Raw genomic sequence first — 23853 nt, forward strand, 5'->3', positions numbered from 1 at the left:
AAACTGCGGCTTCTGTAACGCTCTGGAAATCAGTTTGTGAGATTGAACTATCATAGATTTATATGCAGAGACCAATGTATGATCTTACATTATGTTCAAGTCCAAACTCCAAGACTTTTGAATGGATTGTGAAAACAGTATGAGAGTGCATCTAGAAGAAACACTCAAAGCCGATCTCTACTCCTTAACAGTTAAAACAGATGTAGTTTTCAGAGAACTAGAGACAATCTTTATATTTTAAGATCGTGCCCCTCGGGGTAAAAGCGCATTGAGGCGAAAACTCCTCCACTTCCCCATTCTGCGCACTCGCTTCACTTCTTCCGCAAAGCAGGTGTTTAAAAACATCGCCTTTTTTATTTCTGCACTACAAGGGCCTGTCCACCACGTCCGCCTATCGCCTCTGTTGGGTTAGTTTTAGTTTTTCACAAACAGAAGGGCCGGTCTCTTACGGGAGCATCTGCGTGTCATCCTGCCCTACAACACCTGCGGTGAAGCGCAGAACGAAAGCGACTGAACAAAGCGCGACTCTCGGCGTAATAATAATAATAATATTATACGGGTGATTTATACTGTACGTTCGTTTTATAGACACGGATATCTTTTGCATGTACGCTTTTAAACTTTCTCCATCGATACAATGTTAGATTGATAACGCACGACTTCAAAAGACACAATGAAGTTTAACGGGTATCTGAAGTTGCGCATCGGCGAGGCGGTGGACCTAAAACCCACGACCACCTCAATGCGCCATGCCGTGATGTTCAACAAGGCGAGCCAGACTCTGGACCCGTACATCGTGGTGAAAGTGGACGAGTATAAGATCGGACAGACGCACACCAAGCAGAAAACCAACATGCCCACTTATAACGAGGAGTTCTCCGTTAACGTGAACGACGGAAAGCACGTAGAGTTGGCCGTTTTTCATGACGCACCGATCGGGTATGATGACTTCGTGGCTAATTGCACCATCCAGTTTGATGATCTGATGAAGAACACAAACACAGAGGAGTCTTTTGAAGGATGGGTGAGGAAAGTTTGTTTGTGATGTATATGTATTTCCCATCTTTTTTCCCCCACGCTTACATTGGGTTATGACAAAAATGGCATCTTTACCCAAGCTTGTGAGAACTGCTTTCGGTTGGTGTAGATTTGACCCAATAGGCCTACCAAATATGATTTGCTCTGATATGTCAGATGGAAATGTTTGTTAATATGCATCTGGTTGCATGTGTGTTTGCAGAAGTCTTGCATGTTGAGATCAGACACATAATAGAAATGGTCTAACAGTGAGTAAGACAAACACTTTAGTGTTCATATTCAGCTGCATACCAAACACTTTAATTGTCTTGTTTCTTTCCTTTGCATTGCATTGCATTCTGTTGTTTTGCATTTCGTTTCATGGGGTTGAGCATTTCCTCCAAGTGTGACCAGAAGAACTGCAGTAAACGAATGTGTTATCATTTCAACTATGTGGCTTCACACTTACACCCACGACCGTGTCCAGCAGTGCATCGCTCACTGGTCGAGAATCAGGTCTTGACTCAAGACACACATGAAACACTAGATATAGTGAAGCTGATGCACAGAGTCAGTGTTATAGGCAGAGGAAGTTGGGGCTTTAGTGCAATGTCAGTCATTAGAGCCTGGACATAGAGTTTGAGTTTTAAAGTGATAGTCTGTCATCAAACCTGTATGACTTTCTTCCACAGAACACAAAAGAAGATGTTTTCACTTCTATTGTATGGACACAAACCGATGCAAGTGAATGGGTGCTGGCTCTATTCGGTTACCAACTTTCAATAAAATATATTTTGTGTTCTGTGGAAGAAAGTAAGTCAAACAGGTTTGAAATGTCAATCGGGTGAATGATGACACATTTTCATTTTAATTTCTCTCTTTATTTGGAGAGGGGTGGCAGCTCGGACCAGCTGGTGGCTTTAGTATCCTCTGTGGTCTGCAGAACGCAATTTCTCTGCCTACACCCTGGGTGTTCGAAATAAACTTATCAGTGAACAGGAAATAATTGACGTTTTGTTTTCTCTTTATGGAGGCGTATGCTTTTAAACCATGTAAAGTAGATGTGTCTCATCTGTTTGTCTCAAATTTTTTAATTAACTGATCTTAATTAAGAATTTATTTCTCTTTAGCCTTGAAATGTATCAACATCAAGCCGTTTTTTCTATATATATTGTGTATATACACAATTCTAGGCTTAGAAAAAATGAGGGGTAATTTTTCTTTATTTTTAATGTTATAGGGATATGTTTGGTTCTCTTTTGCTGTGAGTTCTCTGTAATCTGAGCCTACTTATCTATCTAAATGGGGACATTCCATAGACTTCTATTGTTTTTGTACACAGCAGGTAATAAACATTCTGAGAAATGATCTGCATTTTTCAGATAGAAAACTAGTTGTGTTTTTTATAAATAAGGATGTCCCCAAAAGGTGTTTTTCTCAGATTTGTCAGGTTTTCCTCATTTTTGGGTACAAACTAAAACACATTGCTGCATTGATCTGGATGGCTGTGCAGAACAGTAAAACTTGTGTTGTCATTAGGGTTGGGTATCGTTTTAATTTTAGCGTTTCCGATTCTGCTTATCGAATCCGGTTCTTATCGATTCTCTGTTCCGATTCCAATATTTTTTGGGGAGAGAAAAAAATAGCAAATACTTGAAGAAAAAAGTATTTACCTTTTATTCTTGCCATATTTAGGCTAAACTAACCAGTAGGCTAACTGTTAACTGTGACTATTCGTCAAATAATAAGAGACACTTCCATTAAGGAATAACCAGAAGCAATTACAAACCAAAACTATTTAACACAAAAATACAACATAAGAAGTGTTTAAATGAATTTTTAATTGAATCATTCATTCAAGAGTCGTTCAAAACGGTAGATCGTCCATTATCTGAACAATTATTTGTGAATAAAACTCTGAATTAATTCATTTTTAAAAAGTGATTGAATGAATAATTCAAATTAATATAATTTAAATAAACTAGAACATGTTGTCTTGTAGCTTCCCGAATGTATTTAGATGTGATCACTATTTAAAAAAATAAAGTAACTTAAACAAAACCAGGGTTTTGCCTGGCTCAAAATGAGGCGGAGGTGGTGCCAACCTGATCTTGTACACACACACATGCACACACGCACGCACACACACGCACACACACACACACACACACACACACACACACACACACACACACACACACGCACACGCACGCACGCACGCACGCACGCACGCACGTACGCACGCACGCACACACACACACACACACACACGTGTAGGCCTGCTGTACCTTGGCTTAACCAAACACTTTACATATTAAACGACAAACGTTCTAAAAATTAGATGAAAATGACAATTATGAAGTTATATAAAATATTACTGTACAGTAAAACGCTGATTCAACGAACCATCTGCACAGCTGATTGTCTTTTCATCTTTATCTGTATTTTGTACCTGAGTGTGAGACGCTGCTAATATTAGCTATTTCTGGGGTGTTGTAGTAGGAGGACTCAATGCTGGGAGACTTAAACACGGTGCATTCCTTCAGATTAATGCCGTGTTGAAGCAATATTTCGTCATATTAGAGGTACGTCCTCCCTTGCACGTAGGGATGGGTATCGTTAAGATTTTAACGGTATTACTACTCTTATCGATACTGCTTATCGGTCCGGTACTTTAACGGTTTTCTTATCGGAACTTTTGGATATTTTTTTTAAATAAAAATTAAGACCAAAAATAAAGAATTTATGAATAGAATAACACTGCTTTATTTTCTGCAATGTAAAATAAATTGTATTCAGTGCGGACCAGCAGTATTAAAAGATGTGGGTTGGTTCATCATAACCGCCCGCAACAAATTTCTTTTTGAAATATTTAAATGTGTATTTTAATTGACAGATTTTTATGTTTGTCCTATGTACTGTATGTAAGTAAAGCGACAAATTATTAGGCTCTCAATGTTATCAAATAGGCCTATTATTTGGGCTGATTTATTTATTATTATAAAAACGAGTAGAAAATGTGTTGTGTCACATCATTTAATCCAACAGAAATTATACACACACAAATATATATATATATAGTTTGCGCGCATGTCTCATCTGTTTTGGAAGACTGCGTATGGCGTTATTTTAATGACAAATGTCGCGAGCACATTATTACAAGGCGAGAGTGCATTCATGTAATACGAGCGCGAGAATCTCGCCGCTCTCACGCCGATTTCCTTTACTCATGCACAAAACTGGACGCGCGCTCCCAATTATACGCTGCTCTCTTATGAATGTTCTCTGCTGTCGCTCAGTGAGTGTGTGCGCACTCAAAATGCCTGCCGTGTGTTCGCACTCAAAATGCCTGCCGTGCGTTCGCGCATCCTTTGGTACTCTTGCTCTCGAGAGTTCCTCCTGTGTTTTCTGGGATTATAGGATGTCAAAAGTAGTCAACCAATCTGGTATAGGCTTCCACGGTGGGCCAATGAAAATGCGACCTCTCACATGACCTCTCACGGGCCGGGTCGTCGCCGCTACCTCGAGGAATGGGTGGGCCCACCAGCAGCTCGCTGGTGGCAGTGAGCCTCGACCCGAAGAGTCCATGAGCAATGTTTCTGTGAATCCTCAAGACATGCTCCGGCGTTCCGCACAGTGCGCTGTGCGCGCAATCGGGCTCACAGAAGGCAGCCTCAGCATGTAGGCAGCCTCAGCATTCGCTTTTAGACAGAATGCATCTTTTGTTTTGACACTTTCATTTTTGCAATTTTACGTGTTTAATACATGCATGGGCAATTTATAGCACACCAAAGACACAGAAAAACACGTATTCGCGCCATATGACCCCTTTAAATGGGATCGAACTACAGGACCCATTAAACATATGGCACGAATACGTGTTTTTCTGTGTCTTTGGTGTGTTAACTGGGGGTCAGTCGGGCACATGTCAGATGAAACGGTCTATATGAGGTAATTCAAACCATAGATATAAATAACTAGATGCCACATAGCATGTGTTTCTATGGGCCGCTATACGTAGGTCGTCCGCCATATTGGAACGGTGTGAGCCTGTCCGTTAACACTCAAAATCAATCTGACTGTGTATGATTATGAAAACATATTTATTGTTGTGTAAATTCAAACATTATGGCCCGGTTTCACAGACCAGGCTTAGTTTAAGCCAGCTATGCCTTAGTTAAATTAGGACATTTAAGTCGCTTTTATTAAAATGCCTTAGATAAAAACATTACTTGTGTGCATCTTGAGACAAAACAATGGCACTGACATATTTTAAGACATGTCAGGGCAATTTATTTTCAGTTAAGACAGCTCAAACTTTCAAGGGGACTAGCCTTAAGCCTTGTCTGTGTTACCGGGCATATATCTGCTACACTAACGCAACAAAAGGTGTCCCATTTTTGGGGATTTTAAATTCCCGTGGTTTTCACAGCCATGGCTGCGCAGCGCAGTGTTGGGGCATTCTAGTCAACTGTGAGTGATGTCAGTAGACCGTTCCAAGATGGCGGACACATCTACGTGCCTGGAGCGCTTTGATGTGGCATCATTCTAGTTATATATATCTATGATAAAAACAACATTATATTTAAACAATTATATATTTATGCATTATAAAAAATTATACAAAAGTAGAAAAATGTTAATATAGTTGCAGTCAACATCAAAATAGACCATATTTATTTTGTTAGCATACATTAATAGTTTTGTGTGAAATGTCCATTTCTGAATGAAACACCTTACTTTTAGATCCAATCAATTAGTGGTAAAACAAGCCACATCCTCTATTTTTTGTCTAATATTTAATTCACTTCTGGTTCATGCAGACATTAAAAGTTGTGTGGAGGGAAATGCTCTTGCCTCTTAAAATGTCATTTAATGTAAACTTCCCATCTGCTTCTAAAAATAAATTTTGAGGTTGTTGAAGTTGAATGGACTTTAAAAATAGTCCTTTTCATTGCGTTTGCAGTTGCAGGTCACACAAGTGCTAATTAATTATACGCCGCCCCCGTTTTGTCTGGGCTCTGGGTGTTTGTGCAAAGTTTCAGTCTCTTACGTGTAAAGCCTGAGGCTTTTGGGATTGATGGTATGTAGTGAAACTGAACTTTTGCATGTGTGTGTTTGTATAAGCTTGATTCCTATATGGGAACTGCCTCCAGGAATCCAGCAGTTTCTGTTCTGTTTTAGCTTCCATCAGTGAAGCTAACATCAAAAGTGTGCAAATGCGAGTAAAGGCAGTTTGGGTGTGTAGTGTGTTTAGACATTACAAAAAAACTGACCAGTTAAAAATGAAAGCTGGCTTAAAGAACAGCACCACCACGTGTTTGCTCGTGTGAGAAAAAAATAGAAGCATAAAATATTTAAGGAACCATTTAAATGCATATTCTAAAAATGGCTTCCCCTTTATTTCTGCATTACAGCTGAGATTCTTAACCTTGGTATCACCACTGATGCCGATAACGCTCAATAGAGTTATAGGGTCTAGATACCTGCACAGTAGATGCATTATAGACAATAGACATATGCTTGTATTTAATATTACTATATATTGCAATGCAGTACTGACCATTCTGTTCACATGGACATTTTTTAAATTCTTTGTGAATAATTATCTTATCTGAATTGTTTCGATTTTTTAGAAAGCGCCACTTTTCCGTCAACAGATTAGGCACTAAGTAAAAAAAATGTCATTATAAATAAAAACTGAGATACTAGAACATAATAAATACATGGAACTTTTTTCAATTATGCATAACTTCTGACACAAATTAAAAACTTACTGTGAATATGATATTTATAGTAAGACAAGTAAGCATGTTACATTAACATTAATCTGCACTAAAATATGCCAGCTCAAGATATATATTATTTCTAGATACTGTTTAAAAAATGTTAAGCTAAATGTTTATTAGTATTCTCTACCATTGTTTTTTTTACATTTGATTTGGTTTGAAACAGTTTGTAGTTCCATTTATTTAAAAAAGTTTAAAGTGAAAAACACGTATTCATTCAGTGATTCTGTGATTTGATTAATTGTACCCCGAGTTTGGGATAATTTGTGTGAATGGTTATTATCTTACACTATTTCATAAAGTTAATTTTGTAGTTATAACCATAAGAACGCTAAACCATAAATGATTTAAAGTGGCCAATGTAAAATATTGATGCTAATGTGGTTCTTAATTGACTGAACACTTATTTGATTAATATAACCCTTATACACACTTTTACCCCCTCCCATAGACGTCCATTTTAAGTAAGCAGCTTCGTGGCTTAATACCGAAACAACATCAATCAATCAATCAAATTATTTATGAAGCACAAATTAAAACAACTTACGTAGACCAAAGTGCTGTACAAAAGTCAAAAATTTAAAATGACATCAACATTAAAATAAACAGACAATAAGAAAAAAATGAATAAAGATCATCGTGGTGATCACGTAACACCAAACGCACGAGAGAAAAAGGTTTTTTAGCGGCTTTTAAACTGTGTCACTGTGGCGGAAGCTTTAACAGTTGCAGGTAAATTATTCCAAAGCTTTGGGCCGGTGACAGAGAAAGCTCTGGAACTTCGAATCTGAAGCAGGAGGGTCGCCTGAGATCTAAGTGATCTGGCAGGAGTGTGTACGATAATTAGGTCAGAGAGGTATTGCGGGGCAATATTATTAACTGCTTTGAAAACAAAAAGCAACATTTTCGGTAACCAATGCAGTGAATGGAATATAGGTGTGATATGTGAGCCCGTTTGCCCATTGTGCCTGTGAGCAAACGGGCAGTCGCGTTTTGGACCAGCTGAAATCGGTGTATAGCAGAAGCCGTTAACCCTAAGCAAAGTGAATTACAATGCACTCAATGCATGGAGTGCTGCCTACGTATTTCCGGTAAAATCTCAGGGGGCGGGAAAGCTTCCAGGTTGTATTCACCCATAGCAAATGTGCTTTACCAGCGCTCGTTTTGGGGGGAATTAACGTGTAATATAGATAAGTGAAATACATCGTATTGTTAAAATACTATATATTAAATACGTAACGGTGCTATAATACAAAACTTTAATTTAGTCATGACCTGCAGCGTTTAAATACACACGTGACTGTGGTTCCTTCAGGCATGGCTGTGTCCCGTTTTATGAAGCTTCACAGAGATTTAATAATGTTCCGAGCATGGATTTACTTTATTACACGTAAGGATTTAAACCTTAACTGGTACTACAATTTGTTGTCATCACGTTAAGAGTGCAGATGTGATTGAGCCACAGCACGTCAGCTACTGAAGATCAAATGGTCTATTGGTGAAACGCTAGCGTTAGCTAATGCTAAAGAATAAACGTAACACTGTGGATACATAAATTTGGTTTTATTGGTACAAATTGTAATGTAAATAAAAATAACGTAAATATATACGTAGACATTAATGTACTGTACATATTTGTTTCTGTACGTAACATGCATTATATGTGCTTGTGCAGTCATCCATATCTTAGTTCTTAGTGTGTACTTTTTTGTGTGTAACTATTTATTTATGTATTAATGTAAGCTTGTATATAATAACTGATACAGAGAAATTGTCTGGTAAAATGCAAATACAAAAACTATTAAATACGTCAAACAAATGCTTTTGATTTAAATAAGGTTTCATATTGGAATATTGTAAAGTAAAATATTTAAAATGATTAAAATGAATGGACTATATGAAATTCTCACAATACACAGTAAAAACGCTCACTACTATTTCAAAAGATGTCCCTGTTCTTCTTATGTTATCCCGGCTCTTAAGCATTTCTCATATTTCTTGTGGTTAACAGTACTACTGTGTCTGTGATCTTTGGAAAACTTCACAAAATTATTAAAACAATAAATTGAAGCTTTAGGTCACAGCTATCCTTTGGTGTGTCCTTCTCCTAAATTTTGTGTCTTCTCTGACTTCATCATAATTCTGAAACATGTGGTCCTCTCCCTGATTTCCTGTCATCTGATTCTGACTGGGAGCTGAGAAAATACATATAACGTTAGCCTAGTATTAATGATTTGAAAATCACACTCGTAACATAACAATGAGGTAAGTGAGAACGATATAATTTATTTTAAAAAATCAATGTCATCAACTTAAGTTGAATTGTGTATCGCAACAAATTAAAAACTGATTCAGTATTTAAACAATACCTTTTATGAGCCAAGCGATGTCTGTTTCTTTACAGCAAACCTGAATATTAGAGCCATATGACAGATGTGTCTTACCGGGAACTGTGTTATTGATATCTGGTCAGATTCATACAAATTTGTTGTTTAAAGGTAAAGGTATTTAAGGGCTAAAAATCTTTGATAAACTCCGTGTAAAGATGATGTCATTCAGTGTTATCCAGCCTTAACGTTATGTGTTACATGCTAATAGCAATAGCATCCAATCTGTCCATGTATTTTTAAACGTAGTTTGAAGTACTTCTCCATTTTAATTCACAGTCTCACAATGCTGACGAATATCGTTTATTGTAATCCGGCAAACTTTGTGCAAGCAGCGAGTACAAGTATTATTCTTCTCCTCTGTCATGTTCACAGCTCTAGGTAGAGATGAATGGCTTCCCTTGGGGCAGCGGATGTGTTTTCGCCCCCTGAGTGTAAACGCGGAAGTGGCCGTGCATTGAGTGTATAGTCTAGTCGTGACTAGATGAAGGCGTGAATTGCCTTCTCAAAGTTCTTCCTACTAAGAAAAGATTTGACTTTTGCAAGCCTTCTAAGATGGTAGAAACTAGAACTCACAGGGGCATTGATCTGTTGATTTAATTTTAAACCGCTGTCAAAGATAAATCCCAGATTCTTGGCGGAATAGACAGAGTATGGGGTAAAAGAACCCAAGTCAATAGAACTTAAGTCTGTTTTGTCATTTTGTCCAAAAATAACTATTTGTGTTTTGTCTTTGTTCAAGTGCAAAAAGTTATTTCTTAGCCAAGTTTTCAGTTCAAGAAAACAGGCAGTTAGTTGATTTACAGTGGAATTATGGTATATAAAGCTGAGTATCGTCGGCGTAGCAATGATATGAAATGCCAAATTGCCTAAAAATAGATCCGATAGGTAGCATACAGTATATAGAGAAAATAGTGTTGGTGCCAGGGGTTGATCCCTGGGGAACCCCACATGTAGCGTGTGCTACGGAGGAAGAGTGTTCGCCGACTCTGTGCTGTCTAGACTTTTAAAACCAGACTGAAATATCTTCTTGGATCATATCAATGGCAAAAAGCATCAGAGAAACTTGGGAATGTCCATGCGTGTAGAGTGCTCCTCTTTAGACCAAGTTAAAAAACGTTTTGAAGTGAACAAGAAGAAGCTGGAGGAGAAGCAGGAGTATGATTTTGAAGAACAAATCATTCATTTCCAACGATAGGGAAAATAACGTTTTCCCCCTACGCCGACTCCGGCCCAGGCTGTGCCCCCAGCTATGACACGACACCGACCAAGTCTATTGACTACCATAGTGGGATAAATTACAATGGTAGTCAAAAGTGCACCAGAACTGTTTGCTGTCCTACAGTCCTCAAAATATCTTCTTTTGTGTTTAACAGAACAAAACATTTCTAAAATAATTTTCCTACTATGGGAGTCAATGGGGTCCAAGAACTGTTTGGTTTATACGCATTCTTCCAAATATCTTTCTCTGTGTTCATCAGAACAAATAAATTTATACAGATTTAGAACAACTTGAGGTAAATGATGACAGAATTATAATTTTTGGGTGAACTATCCCTTTAATAGGACAACACAATGCCATCATAATACAATCTACCATGATACAACTTGTAGCAGTTATTACAATATGAAAATGTGATACCATTTTGCAATACACACACTCTACATAACACTAGCTATTTTGCACTAGAGATCCTTTTTGGTGAGTTCCTGACTAGATTCTGTAAATCTGACCGATTTTTTTCAACATCATCCCTTCAGATTAACCTAACTAATGTGGTTTGTATTTGCACAGCGAAATGTATATTAAAATTGCATATGCTTAGAGATAGAACATGCATGCAGGTCTACACACGCCCACAACATTGTCGTTCCACAAACTAAAGTTTACCACAGGTTCATAAACGAGCACAGCCCCCCCCCCACCCCTGGCTTTCCATTTCAGATTTTTTTGCTCTTTATCAAACCTCTATGAAGTCTAGCTATTATATTTAACTTCTGCCTGACCTTGTTTTAATTTTCAGCTGTAAGGAAGTGTTTAGCTTGGACCAGCAAGTTCTTGTATGATTGGTTGTCACAGATACGTTTTTTGATAAGTTAGTGAAAGTGCCAAGCATTCATACAGTAAGAACGCATTCAATACTCTTTAAAGTGGAAGTTCACCCAAAAATCAACTTTGTGTGATTTTTTTACTCACCCACATGACGTTAAACATGTTTAGAGAACTTCCGCCGTCTTCAGAGCACAAATAGACATATTTAGGTGACATCCGAGAGATTTCCAGGCCTCCTCATAGACATCATGGTGTCAGTTTTTGCCAAGGTCCAGAAAAGTACTAAAGACATCATTAAATTGGTCTATCCGCGCATAGTGGCTCAGTTGAATTTTTTTTGAAGCGACGAGAATGCTTTATGTGCGAAAAACAAAATAATATACCGAATTTAAAAGATATATTCTCCTCTGTCTTGTCAGTGTATGGTGCGCGTTCACGAGAGAACTTCTTCGTCTTCTGCATGTAAACACAGAGTTGCGCTTCCGTGTTGTGAGTCTGAGCGCCGGCATCCAATAGGGGCAAGCCCCATGCGGCGTTCGGCACACAAACCTGTCTACTTTTGAAGTGCTCTCGTCCAAGAAGAAGACGAAGAAGAAGTGCTCTCTTGATTTTTAAAAAGTCTCATGATTTTTAAGTGAAATTCCCCTTTAAGAAGCATGTTAGTGAAGTGTTGAATGAAGTGTTACTTTATAATCTGACAAGTATTTGTCAGATACCAAATATTATTCTAAGGGGAAAACAGCAATGATTTTAAATAATAAGACGACTCATTGTTGCATTCATCACTTAAAAAAGTTTTTTGATGTGTATTTCAGGTTGACCTTGAACCTGAGGGCAAAGTTTATATCCTGGTGACTCTCACAGGCACATTTACAAGTGGTAAGCACTCTTATTTTCTCTCAACCTCCCTTTCTCTCTGTATATCATCCTTAAAAGTTTGAGCAAAATTAAAAGCATTATTTAAACCATCTATTTGGCTATGGTCAGATATGAAGATAGTTCTGCAAAATGACAAAATGACAGTGTAAAAACTCTCTTGGTTTGTCTGCGCCAACGTGGTACAAAGCCACACTGCACTGTACATTGTGTTTGTGTGTGAAAAGAAGTTATGTATTGTTATTTATTTCCCCTCGCCATTGAGATGACTTCTTTGTGTTGGCACAATAACATTGAAGTGGCAGACTAACACACACAAGGTGAACTTTAGTCAGAAATGTTTGGACCTGTCGCAGTATTTATGTGTGACTGATGAGCTGTTTGCAGATGACACCTTTATTGCGGGGGTTGTAGTCAGCTTCCTTCAAAGGCTCGTGGTTACACCTGCAGAGAAAATACCAGACTTTATTAAACCAGCAAACAGGGGCTCACTCGTTCACATTTTCTCACACACAGACACAAAAGTTTGTCTATGCCCTAACCCTGACACAAACCTGTAGATATTAGTAGGTTGACTGAAAATGTTTACCAGTTTTTGCATTGATCAAACATTGTTATGTATCTTTATGCTCAGATGATGCTGAAGTGAAGACGCGCCCCTTTAAGGAATTTAATCGAAAGCGACAACAAGCAGTTCGACGGAAAATTCATCAAGTTAATGGACACAAGTTCATGTCAACTTTCCTAAAGCAGCCAACATTCTGTTTCCACTGCAAAGAGTTTATATGGTAGTGCATGTTTAACACATAACGTCTTTTACATTCCAGTTTAAAGTGATAGTTCACCCAAAAATCTGTCATCTGTCAAAAATCTGTCTGTCATCATTTACTCACCGTCTTGTCATGTCAAACCTGAATGAGTTCCTTTCTTCCGCAGAACACAAAAGAAGATATTTTGAAAAATGTTGTTGACTGAACAGCGATGGCAGCCATTCACTTGCATTGGTTTTGTGTCCATACAATAGAAGTCAATGGCTGCCACCGCTGTTCGGTTATCAGCATTCTTCAAAATATCTTCTTTTGTGTTCTGCAGAAGAAAGAAAGTCATACAAGATGGTGAGTAAATAATGACAGAATTTTCATTTTTGGGTGAACTATCCCTTTAACTTGTGTTCTTTTTTTTAATTGAATGAACACATTTCTTTGAACATGCAGTCGTGTGAAGATCTCACATATTTTTGTTGCATATTGCGTGTAAAAATGTATGTGATGTTTCTCTGTGCTTGTGTGTTTTATAGGGGTGTGTTTGGCAAGCAGGGCTACCAATGTCAGGGTAAGTAGACACTCTTTATCTGTATTATTAAATAGTATTTATATTTATACTTATTGATAAGATTAAGTAAGATTACAACATTTTAAGATTAAGTTAATATATTCCTTTGTGTGTCTGTTTTAGTTTGCACCTGTGTAGTACACAAGCGATGTCATCAGTTTGTGGTTACTGTCTGTCCACGCATGAAGAAACCTGCCAAAGAGCAGGTAACACACAAATGTCAATAACCCCAAAATGCAATTTGAGTACTGTAATTTATTCCTAATTCTGGGGATTTCCACAAGGTGGTTTAACCAGGTTTGGCTGTTTAGGGCCATCTGGAGACATTTTTAGAAATGTTGCCCCCGCAATTTCATGCAAACCCACGTGGGCACAGAATCATTTTCTCTTAAATGTTGAATGTTGTTTTCATTTGTCCCAGAAATGTTGTGAAATGACTTATTACTTTGTATTAAAGCGGACGTAACACACAATTCTGCCAATCTCATATTAAAGGGATATTTCACTGGCAAATCAAAATTTCCCTGTGTTTTACTCACCCTCAAGGCATCCTGACTGAATATGACTTTCTTCTTGAAGACTAATGCAGTCAAAGTTATAATACCACATATCATTTTACTTCCAAGCGGTAGAATGGCAGTGAATGGGCATCAACTTTTTGAAGCTCCAAAAAGTGCATCCATCGATCAAAGAACTGCTCGACACGCCTTTAAAGCAGATATGTATTGACAGAGATGAATAAACATTGTGTTTAAGCATAACTTTATATACTTGTCTTACCACATAAATTTAGCAGGTTGTCCGTTTTTAGAAACAATAATCAAAAGCTTCTTTAGTCACACTCACAAACATCAGGGTCCGTTCATTTAAACGTGCCAAATCGATCGAAAGTCACTAAAATTTGTGTTTACTCTCACGTCTGTAAGGTATAAAGTAAAGAAAGAATATTAATAAACTGCTAAAGTAATATCAGGCAGTGAGGTAAAAAGAAATGACTGTTAACGTTTAAATGATGCGAGCGGGCGAATGCGTGCACTAAATAAATAGAAACGCAGTTTAATTGTGGTATCGAATTAAATTCATGTTTAATAGCTGTCAGAAGTCGGATTTATAGCATTCGTTTTGACATAATAACAGATTTTACTCTGATCATAAATTTTCCATACAATAACATAATAAATAGAAATGACCAGATTCTTTAATCAAATGACCAGTGTCCAGGTTGTCTAAAGACCAGTACATCACGTCGCTACAACGTTCTCCATGGGATTAACTCATAACGTTATTTGAGGACGAGGCTAGGACGTTTCTGGAACATAAATAAAAATTCTACCAATGAAGATGAACTGGCGACGTCGTCAGAACGTACTGTGTTGGTTGGGTAATGACCTCTCGTTTAATGACCTCTCGTTGGTTGGGTAATGACCTCCCGGGTGCTGCAGTGATAGCTGCCCACTGCTCCGGGTGTACGTGTGTTCACGACTTGCTGTGCGTGTGTTCACTACTCTCTGGATGGGTTAAATGCAGAGGTCACATTTTGGGTATGGGTCACCATATCTGACTAATAGGTCACTTTCACTTTTTAATTGACACACAAATCAATGTTTTCATATCTTCTTTATCAATACAGCACTTTATAAAGTAATTAAGGTAAAAAAAATCCCTAGTTTACATTTCAATCTATTTTCAAATATGCAACTTCTCAATAGACACCTTCTTTTGAGTTTTCGGTGGGCGATTTCTTCCTGCAGCAGGAGGTGGGGACCAGTTTTATGACCAGTTTAATCTTTCTAATGGTAAAAAGGTAGTTTCTGAAACAAATGATAAGAATCATGAGGTGTAAAACAAAGAAAGAAAGAATGTTTCTTCAATGTTTATGTAACCGGCGGTTCCGGTGTTGTATCAAAATCCGACTCCCCGTGAAATTACGACTCCCCTGTTTTCCCCTACGAAGGTTAGGGGTAGGGTTAGGATTAGGTGTGGGGGCGGGAGTTAGAGATAGGGACCAATCACAAAGCAGCATCCTAAGTGAATGAACCAATCAGAAGTAGGGGAGTCGTAATCTCACGGGGAGTCGAATAAACGGTGGCTATATCCACCGATCAACATGCTTTAATTTGGTAAACTGGATCAATAGTTTCATTTTTATTGTTTTGATATGTTTTGACAGACCACACGTTCACGACAATGCAATTCAAACGAACGGGGCTTGTCTCTGAACGCACACTTGCTGCGGCTGCCACATTTAAAAGAACTTTGAAAAGCCTCACATTATGAAAAAGCCTACTGCAGAGACATTTCTTGATTTATGACAACATATCCCCAATGTACTGTATGTGAATGTAGCGCAATATGTATACGTGGATGTTTATAACTTAATCCTGGTTAACATCGGAGAAACGCAGCTGTGTTTGCTGTGGTATTTATTCTTTATGGGGATGTATGCTGATAATCCAACGATATTATAGAGCAAATTCGGTTTTAAAGGAAATAAAGCTAAATCATGTTAGAGTTTACAGGCGCTTTCCGAAACCTATACGAACGCTGGGGGAGTGTATCCCGCACAGAAATACTATGTCATACGTCCAACTCGTTTTTTGACAAGTTGATCATGTCAAGCAGGAGAAGCCAGCAACAGTGTAAAAGAAATCAGAATGCATGAAACATTGTGGCACCCCTCCTTTAATACACACAAATGCCACCTGCTGGTCAGAAAGAAAGAACTAACGTTTAAATGTTCATACATGTTTTATTTCTTTGCAGACTACAAATCAAGGGTTCAGTATAAACGTTCCACATAAATTCAACAATCACAATTATAAAGTTCCTACTTTCTGTGATCACTGTGGCTCTTTGCTGTGGGGCCTCGTACGACAAGGACTACACTGCAAAAGTACTTTTCTTTCTTTTGCTAATGAGTCATCCATTTATATTTCTACTGTCTTCTGTTGCTCATCTTGTGTGTTATGTTTGTATGCTTGCAGTTTGTAAGATGAATGTCCATATCCGGTGTAAGGGAAACGTTGCACCAAACTGTGGAGTCAACAATGTAGAACTGGCCAATAAATTGGCAGAGATGGGCCTTCAGCCAGGAGGACTGACCAAACGCAACTCACTGGTACATTGACAGTAGTATACACGGTTTAACTCTTTTTGTGTCTATTTAATGTGCATTACTGGTGAGGTATTATAAATAAACGTTCACATTTCTGAACATAAAGTATCAAAAGAAAATAAACTTAACAACCAAAAAGAAAAAGAAGTAAATGTAAATAATAATAGTACTCATAATAAGCAACAATAGTAATGTTGAATGAAAAATATTTAGGAAAACTCTAAAAGGAAAAAGCTTTTTCTTTTCAGGGTATTTCAGGTATGGACACTCGGGTGTTGAGTATGAAAGGAGATCGAAGGGAATCCAGGAAAGAGCCGAGTCGAAAGCTGGGAGTCTCAGACTTCTCACTTCTGCAGGTGCTGGGGAAAGGAAGCTTCGGCAAGGTCTGCATGAGAGAACGCAAAATATTCTTGCACAAAAATATCACAAATTTGGCATTATTTAGAAAATAACAGGAAGGGAAAACGAACCTAATTCACTTGCTTTAATGCAACACTTACTATTATTAAAAACTACTATAAAAACTTTTTTTTGGGTCACAAAAATGACCTACTTGCATGAATTTGGACTTGGTGTTACCAGGACAGTAATGTCTAAAAGAAGAAATGTTGCAGCATCAATAGTTGACAGTCCTTCTCACTGTTTGCATGATGTGTGTTTATAGGTAATGTTAGTCCGATTGAATGGTTCTGATCGGGTGTTTGCAGTAAAGGTCCTGAAAAAAGACATCATTCTCCAAGATGATGATGTGGAGTGCACCATGACAGAAAAACGAGTGTTATCCCTCGCTTCCTCTCATCCATACCTCACTCAGCTCTACTGCTGTTTCCAGACACCGGTGAGACACACATTTGAATTTGTATTGGATCAGATATAGAATTTCACATGTCAGGATATTTGTTCACAGGACGTACCGTAACCACAGCACAGATTTACATGAATTATGTAAAGCAGCAAACAGCACACCAGTGTGCACGTTTGTGTGACATGTAGTTTAAAAAACGATCAGTAGAGGGCGGTAGAGAATCAACATAAATTGCTGATGCTCAATCTGGGTTTAAAATGGTTTACGTTTAACATATGGATTTTCTGTGTGCCTGTGTGTATTTTAATCTGGGTTATGTTTTACATTTGGATTTTCTGTGTTTATATTTTCTCTCGTATTTTGTAAGAGGTCAGCCATAATCTTGTTTTTTTTCATTTTGTTTAGAATGGCTCAAATCAGAAGTCAGCACTGAATCCCATTAAATTAAATAGTGGAAAGATTTTTTTAATCATACAAGCCCCTTAACACTGTAGTGTACACTTATTTCAAAAGGACTGAACTGGAATGATGACATGTGGATTTATTACTGCAGAGGCTGGGCTATGACATATGTGCGGGAACGTCCTCAAGGTCTCGCTGTCTCGTGCGCATGTGTGCGTAATGAGAAAAAGAATTCATTAACCAGTTTTTCTCTGGTCCTTCACGGCTCTGACACACACAATCAATCTCTTAAATCATCCACACGTTAGCGAGATACAAAGCACCTTCATGACCCTCTGGGTCCAGGTTATATCAGATAAGATCACATTGTGCCCTGCTCTTGAAGATCAATGATCTTAGAGGTCTTGTGCTATGTGGGATTTTTGTGTTTGTATGTGTTCGTGTTTAATGGGTCTGGTCATTAGTGGATGTGCAGTTGGTTTTAATTGAAATAAATCTATGATTTTGTGCTGAGGCCTTTCTGTTTGACTTGCGGCATGAAGTCTGGTCCACGTTTCTGACCAACCACCACCCCCTTTATGCAGAATGAAACCAACTGATTGATGTGAAAAGCAACCAACCAGAGTTTGTTTTGTATTTGTGAGTTGTCTAGTGTGGGCAAATCTGAAATAGACACAGTAGACCACAGTAATAGATAAAAAATGTGTGGTACCACACAAAATTACTTGAAATATATATAGATTTTATGATCAGATATCCTGTAGCAAGTAACAAGTATTGATTATTTCATAGACAGAAAATGAAGTGGACTGTACGGTTTATAGTGCCACAAAAACAACAATTTTGTTTCCCATCGGACTGATAAGAAACGATGGACCCCGACTCCCAGATGTTGTTCGTTTCTACTCCCCTGTCTCTCTCATTAATCTTAATGGCTTTCACATAGATTTTTTGTTAGTTACTCTATATAAAGAGCTGAATTTCCTTATGTTGGAGGTGATCATCTTTATTATTGTTATCGTCTTAACACATTTTAGTTTTTTATTGTCTTTTACTGTTATTGAAAATCTGTCTCCCCTCTTTTTGTCTTTCACAGGAGCGTCTGTTTTTTGTGATGGAGTTTGTCAATGGAGGGGATTTGATGTTTCATATCCAGAAATCCAGAAAGTTTGATGAGAACAGAGCGAGGTTTTACACAGCGGAAATCACATCTGCTCTCATATTCCTCCACAGCAAGGGGATTATATATAGGTTAGACACACTCTCACATACGCATAAGCACACGCACACACACAAAGCAAAGAAATTAAATGAAGATAAAAACATGAACGTGACTGCAAAGGACCCTGTTCTTTATCCTTATTAATAGTTGTAAAAAGAGCAGATTAAACAAAATGCTGAATATCTCTTTTTGCGTTCCATGAAAGAGAGAGTGGTACAGGTTTAAAAATAAACTGTGAAAATTATGACAATGGTTTATTAACGCTACCTGACTCTACTCTACTTGAGCATATCTGATATGCATTCCATGCTTTTCTGGGATACTATTTGTTAAAGTTGCCTTTTATTTATTCTGCACATAGAGTTACTGTGAAAAAGATGCACATAAATTAAGATTTACAGTACATTAAGGTAATGTATCACAGTATAATGATGTATCATAATATTTTATACATTCCTTCGGATTCCTGTTTATCTGACCTTGCAAGGACAAAAAATTTAGTTGTGTTGTACATTCCAAGGTGCCATATTTTGGTGCCATATCTACTGTAGCCAACCCCCATATTCCTGTTAATATCCATTATAGCCAATATGCAATATTAAAGCACACTTATAATATACTAAATTAAAGAAATATCCTTCATTTACTAGGTAGCTTTCAAAATGAGATTTTTAAGGCATTGCACGGATTGGCAGTGTATTTGTGCTCTCCTCTACTCATAGTCTGCCTCCAGGTCACTTAGGTCATCAAATCAACTGGTCTTTTCTCTGCTCCACTCAGTTTTAGTCATAAGTCTCTCTGTTGCTGGCCTTAGGCTCTGAAATAGTCTCTCTCTTTTCTGAAAATAGTCGTCCTTTACACTGCTGCTTTTATCTAGTCTAAATGCCTACTTCTTTCTTTACTTATAATATGTATTTAAATATATAGAAACTCGAACAAAAGTTCATTTTAACATATATATTCTTCAAATGTGTTATGATTTTATTTGTCTTTATTTTTAATATTTTCCTTGATTATCGCCTTTCCTAAATCAATAATGCCTTAGCACTTTAGTTCAATTCGAATGTGCTTCATTAATGAAACCATTTCATTTAACTTGACTAAGCATTTTCACCTTTGTTAGGGGCAATTCAAATTTCACGTCTTTCGCACGCGCAAGTTCGTTATTTTAAATGTAGACACGCACATGCAAATAGGGAGCGAGATGGAAATAGTTCAACTTTTCAGAGTGCTCGCATTTTCTGCGGGGTTTTAGACGTGAAATGTGAATTGCCCCTTAGATGGCATGATGATGTAGATTATATGAATGTGTGTTTCAGGGATCTGAAGCTGGATAATGTTCTTCTGGATAAGGAAGGTCATTGCAAACTTGCGGACTTTGGCATGTGTAAGGAGGAGATGTTTGAGGGTCTTGTCACAGGAACTTTTTGTGGAACCCCAGATTACATTGCTCCAGAGGTGATTCAAACATTAAACTTATTCTGTGATATTCCTAAACACACAAAACATACATTACAGACTTCTAGAACAGTCATTCTATAACATTTTGGACACAAAAGAATTCTAAATCACATGGTACAATTTAGCAATCTAGAATGCACACTCATAACATTAATTTCCATTGTAACAGGAAATCATTTTTATTTCAGATTACTGCAAGTGATAAGAATATCTATTACATTTTGTGACGCGTGCGTAATTTTATATATTTATGTGTGTTTATAGATTCTCCAGGAGATGCTTTATGGGCCATCAGTTGATTGGTGGGCTCTCGGTGTGCTTCTGTATGAGATGCTATCTGGCCACGCCCCCTTTGAGGCAGAGAATGAAGATGACCTCTTTGAGGCTATACTGAACGAAGAGATAATCTATGCTTCCTGGCTCAGCTCCAGCGCCGTGGACATACTTAAAGGGGTGAGCTGCCCAGTGAATGTTCAAGAGGGTCTTGAAGGGCAATTATTGTTCACATCTACTGATAATTGGGAGACATATGGTGCGAATTAAAATGCAAGAAACAAAAAACAACAAACTGTAGAAACCTTCTGATCTCATTGTGTGTGTCTTTCTATTACATAACTATGTTTAGCCTTGGTCAACAATGCACCGCTCTCACATGACTGAAGCTAAAAATAAAGACCCATCACATCAGCTGTACACAAGCAGAAAACACTTGATCTTTCTCGCTTGTTATTGTCCTGACTGTGACGCACCGTGAGGGAACCTTTAATAGGGCTGGAGCTATTTTCCCCTCAGATTGACTCGCAATTACTGAAAGACCAATAAATTCCCAGTTGAATCAGAAAATTCTATAATAGAATGTCATGATCTGCCTGTGATGAAAAATACTCAACTTTGTGTCATCCAACATGACATTGACCATAGAGACCGAACACAGCAATCCAACAGATCAATAGAGTTGCTCAAACAGGCTTTTATTTTTAGAATGACAGACCTCAAACACTGTGGTGTAATCTGATGTATGCATAGCAGAAGTAGACATGAACTTTTTAGATCTGTTCAGGAACTGAAACGAGTGACCTGTGAGGGCCACTTAATTTTCCATTAGTGACCTTCAGTAGACCTTCAGTTTAGAAAACGTACTGTATGATACTGTGAAATGCAGCTGTAGATAACATATGTTTGTTATATAACACAATTTATTGCTTCGAATTAGATATATTAAATTATGCTATAGATTTGTTTTTTTACGTTTTGCTCAGTAAAACCGGATTATACCTTTAAACTGTTTGTTATTGTGTAGAGAGGATGAGGTATTGTACTCAGCTGCGCTTCCTAATGAATGTCCGGTTACAATGAGTGTGCTTGTGTTATTGGACAGTTGTAGGAGAAGGGCAGAATTGGATTAGATTTAATCTAATTTGGCTATACTTGAAACCACACTTTAATACATTTTGCATGCTATGTTGTGCACATCCTTATAGTCACAATATGATTACTGGTTTGATATAGGGTTTAATATTACCGTGGAGCTTATGATAGGAATTGCATGAGAGGAGGATTACATGTAGTATTCATATTTGATTTCCTTGAAATTCACTTTTGGAAACATGTGAAACTTGTGTATTCCCAAACAACAACATTAAAAAATCACATTTATGTTGAGATCAACATCTGACATATTTGTGATGCTTTCTTTTGCTCAGTTTTTGATTAAAAATCCATCTCGTCGTCTGGGTTGTGTGGCCGCGGAGGGCGGAGAGACCGCAGTAACCAGTCACCCATTTTTTACCGGTATTGACTGGGACAGACTTAACCGCCGTGAGCTTGAACCACCTTTCAAGCCCAGAATTGTGAGTACAATATTTTAATTTACTCTTCGGTTGACCTTAAATATACATTTAAATGCATCTAAAGGATGTGGTTGTTTGTCTCACAGAAAACTGCAGAAGATGTGAATAACTTTGATCCAGACTTTACCCAGGAGGATCCCACTCTCACACCCATTGATGAATCCCTCATCCCCGCCACAAGTCAGGATGAGTTCCGGAACTTCTCTTTCACCTCTTCTGAAATCATAAAAATGGTTTCTGAGATGCAGGGTAGAGGTGAAGAAATGTGTGATGTCATGAAGAAAGAACTGAGTGCAGGAGAATTTTGTGATGTCATTGAACCAAACGAATGGTGATGTCACATTGACGGTCATGTCTAAAAGAACTCGAGATATTGTTTTTGCTTCGCTTTTTGCTTTGCTCCCAAGCTAAGTGCCTTTACTACTGCATTAACATGATTTTGTGCCATTTGCATCATAAGTGATGCTGGGAAATCTCCATGAGAGATTTTATAGACACTTTACCTGCTAGACACCTCTTCAAGTGAAAGTTTTCCCAAAAATTCTGTCATCATTCAATCGCCCTCTTGTCATTTCAAACCTGTATGACTTTTTTCTTCCTCAGAAAACAAAAGAAAATATTTTTAAGTATATAGTTAACTGACACCTATTCACTTGCATTGGTTTTGTGGCCATACAATAGAAATGAATGGTTGCTGGCGCTGTTTGGTTACCAACTTTATTCAAAATATCATCTTTTGTGTTCTAAGGAAGAAGGAAAATCATACAGGTTTGAGGGTTAGTACATGATGACATTATTTTCATTTTTGGGAGAACTATGCCTTCAAGCTCACATTTCTCCACTTAAGCAGAAGTGCATGTCACAGCAACATGTGAGAGTTGATCTGTTCCAAGATCTCACCGATCTTGTTAGTTTGCTTCAGTATTCATTTCAATATGTTGTGATTACTGGATTTGATCACTCTGGATTTTCTCTGTCTAACATGACGACTTACAGCCAATCAGAAAGCAGCAACATAATTTCTTCTGTGAGCACTGTTTTGCTGCCAATGGAAAATTGATTTGAAAGTATTTTAAACGAAAGCTCTAGTTTTGTCTAATATAAATTCATTTTTGTGTTCTTATGTGCAGTTTGTTTTGTCTGTCTATTTGAGATATTTCTGGTCAAAGTTCGCCATAATGTAGCAGAAAATATCTGTTGATGTTTTGATTGTTGTTTGTAGATAAAGGTTACAGTATTGAATTTTCTGCATTAAGAACTTCTGTGGTCTTGACTCCATCTCTTCATTGGTGTCTCTTTGTTCTGAAAGGTTAGAAGGCTAACACTTTCAGCTGACATGCTGACTGGTTTAAATTCTTTAAATTAGGATCAGCGACCCTTCTTCCTCATCCTCATCATTCTTTAATGTTGCTTATTTGGACAGTCTCAGTCTAAGCAGAGCAAAATATCTGTTAATATGTTTCTGTGTCTGCACATACAAGTCTCTGGTTTTTCAGATTTTGTGCGGTAATTTCATGATGCAAGAGTCAGTATAAGATATAAAA

At 37.6% G+C, this 23853-nt stretch overlaps 1 protein-coding gene across 1 annotated transcript; it reads left to right on the plus strand.

The window, feature by feature from the left end:
- The first annotated feature begins 336 nt into the window (after positions 1-336).
- On the plus strand, positions 337-23553 carry prkcha (protein kinase C, eta, a). The gene is made up of 14 exons (XM_057342878.1): positions 337-1024; positions 12062-12125; positions 12757-12910; positions 13420-13454; positions 13578-13660; positions 16218-16347; positions 16439-16572; positions 16818-16952; positions 17234-17407; positions 18873-19027; positions 20318-20456; positions 20724-20912; positions 22163-22309; positions 22396-23553. Exons 1-14 carry the CDS (start codon positions 674-676, stop codon positions 22642-22644), a joined length of 2139 nt encoding a protein of 712 aa, XP_057198861.1. The 5' UTR covers positions 337-673; the 3' UTR covers positions 22645-23553.
- Positions 23554-23853: the final 300 nt, after the last annotated feature.

Source organism: Triplophysa rosa, linkage group LG9 (genome assembly GCF_024868665.1).
Source record: "Triplophysa rosa linkage group LG9, Trosa_1v2, whole genome shotgun sequence".
Classification (NCBI taxonomy): domain Eukaryota; kingdom Metazoa; phylum Chordata; class Actinopteri; order Cypriniformes; family Nemacheilidae; genus Triplophysa; species Triplophysa rosa.

Coding starts and splice junctions, on each gene's coding strand:
- prkcha (XM_057342878.1), top strand. CDS start 674: ATGAAGTTTAACGGGTATCTGAAGTTGCGCATCGGCGAGGCGGTGGAC. Junction 12,126..12,756: donor CACAGGCACATTTACAAGTG/GTAAGCACTCTT, acceptor CTTTATGCTCAG/ATGATGCTGAAGTGAAGACG. Junction 16,573..16,817: donor TGACCAAACGCAACTCACTG/GTACATTGACAG, acceptor TTTTCTTTTCAG/GGTATTTCAGGTATGGACAC.